Source organism: Octopus bimaculoides, chromosome 8 (genome assembly GCF_001194135.2).
Source record: "Octopus bimaculoides isolate UCB-OBI-ISO-001 chromosome 8, ASM119413v2, whole genome shotgun sequence".
NCBI lineage: Eukaryota > Metazoa > Mollusca > Cephalopoda > Octopoda > Octopodidae > Octopus > Octopus bimaculoides.
In genome coordinates, this window is record NC_068988.1 from 57,875,103 (window position 1) to 57,876,236 (window position 1,134).

Consider the following 1,134-nt stretch of genomic DNA (forward strand, 5'->3'; position numbering starts at 1 on the left):
TAATATGTGCCAATGGCACAAGTTTACCTTAGCAAAGAATTCAGCAGCACAGAGCCATGTGATGTCCGCTAAGTGGTCTCCTTTAGGATCTTCGATCTTCGTCAGTTCCTGGACCACAGCTGATGCCAAAACATGATCAGCTCGTATTAAAGCAATAGCACAAAGAGCCTTGAGGCCTTCCACCGAGGGCACAGACATTTGAGAACTGGAATAAAGGGACGATTGAAGGTTCATTATTTGAGAAATTCACAAAGAAATTTGGATTTTATTCTTTTACTTGTTTCAGTCATTTGACTGCGGCCATGCTGGAGCACCGCCTTCAGTCGAACAAATCAACCCTGATACTTATTCTTTGTAAGCCTAGTACTTATTCTAGCAGTCTCTTTTTGCCGAACCGCTAAGTTACATAGACGTACAAACACCAACATCAGTTATCAAGTGATGGTGGAGGGACAAACAAAGGGGTGCTGAAAAGTTCCTGGCTTTCGATAAAAGAAAATACAGGAGGATCAGTTAATTATGATTTTATTTAACATATTCCCCTTGCAGATTCACACACTTATTGTAGTGGTCCTTCAATTTTTCTAAGTCCTGTAAAAGAACTCAGAAGGCCGGGCCTCCATCGAGGCATTTCATGATACACTTAAAGCCAGGAACTTTTCAGCACTCGCACATCATAGTATCTGAAAGCCAATATCTGTGGATGGACTTTACAAAAGCAACTCCAAGATTAACATCCAAATGGAATTAATACAAGCAAAAAGTATTCATAAAAATTAATACACACCCTGTCATTAGTAGTTTGACAGCTTCTTTAATTTTACCCATGTTTAATAAGGCAATTGCTTGAGCAGTCATCACTTGGGAATCAAACTCTTCGGTCATCTGCAGGGCTTTACTATACTCTGAAGAGAGAAAGATATATATATTCGCCATGCTGGACCAATGAAATATACAAGCTTTTTTTCATTCTCTGTTTATTTTCTCTCATTCCTTTCTGTTGAAGAGCATAGGCTTGAAACATAAAACACATTTTTCCCAAGCATCAAACTAATACACTTGCTTGTTGTTCACACACCTGTCTTCATCTTTAGCTTACCTATAAGTTTCAACTATATATATATATATATATAT

The 1,134-nt window shown here is 38.1% G+C and overlaps 1 protein-coding gene across 1 annotated transcript in view; it reads right to left on the bottom strand.

The window, feature by feature from the left end:
* The window catches only part of LOC128248580 (tetratricopeptide repeat protein 37-like), a 19,348-nt gene that overhangs the window by 3,256 nt on the left and 14,958 nt on the right, over window positions 1-1,134 (bottom strand). The window contains exons 13-14 of the mRNA XM_052970143.1: window positions 788-905; window positions 28-205 (exon numbers count right to left, since the gene is read on the bottom strand). Of these exons, the coding sequence (XP_052826103.1) occupies window positions 28-205; window positions 788-905 (296 nt within the window). The remainder of the gene's footprint in view (window positions 1-27; window positions 206-787; window positions 906-1,134) is intronic.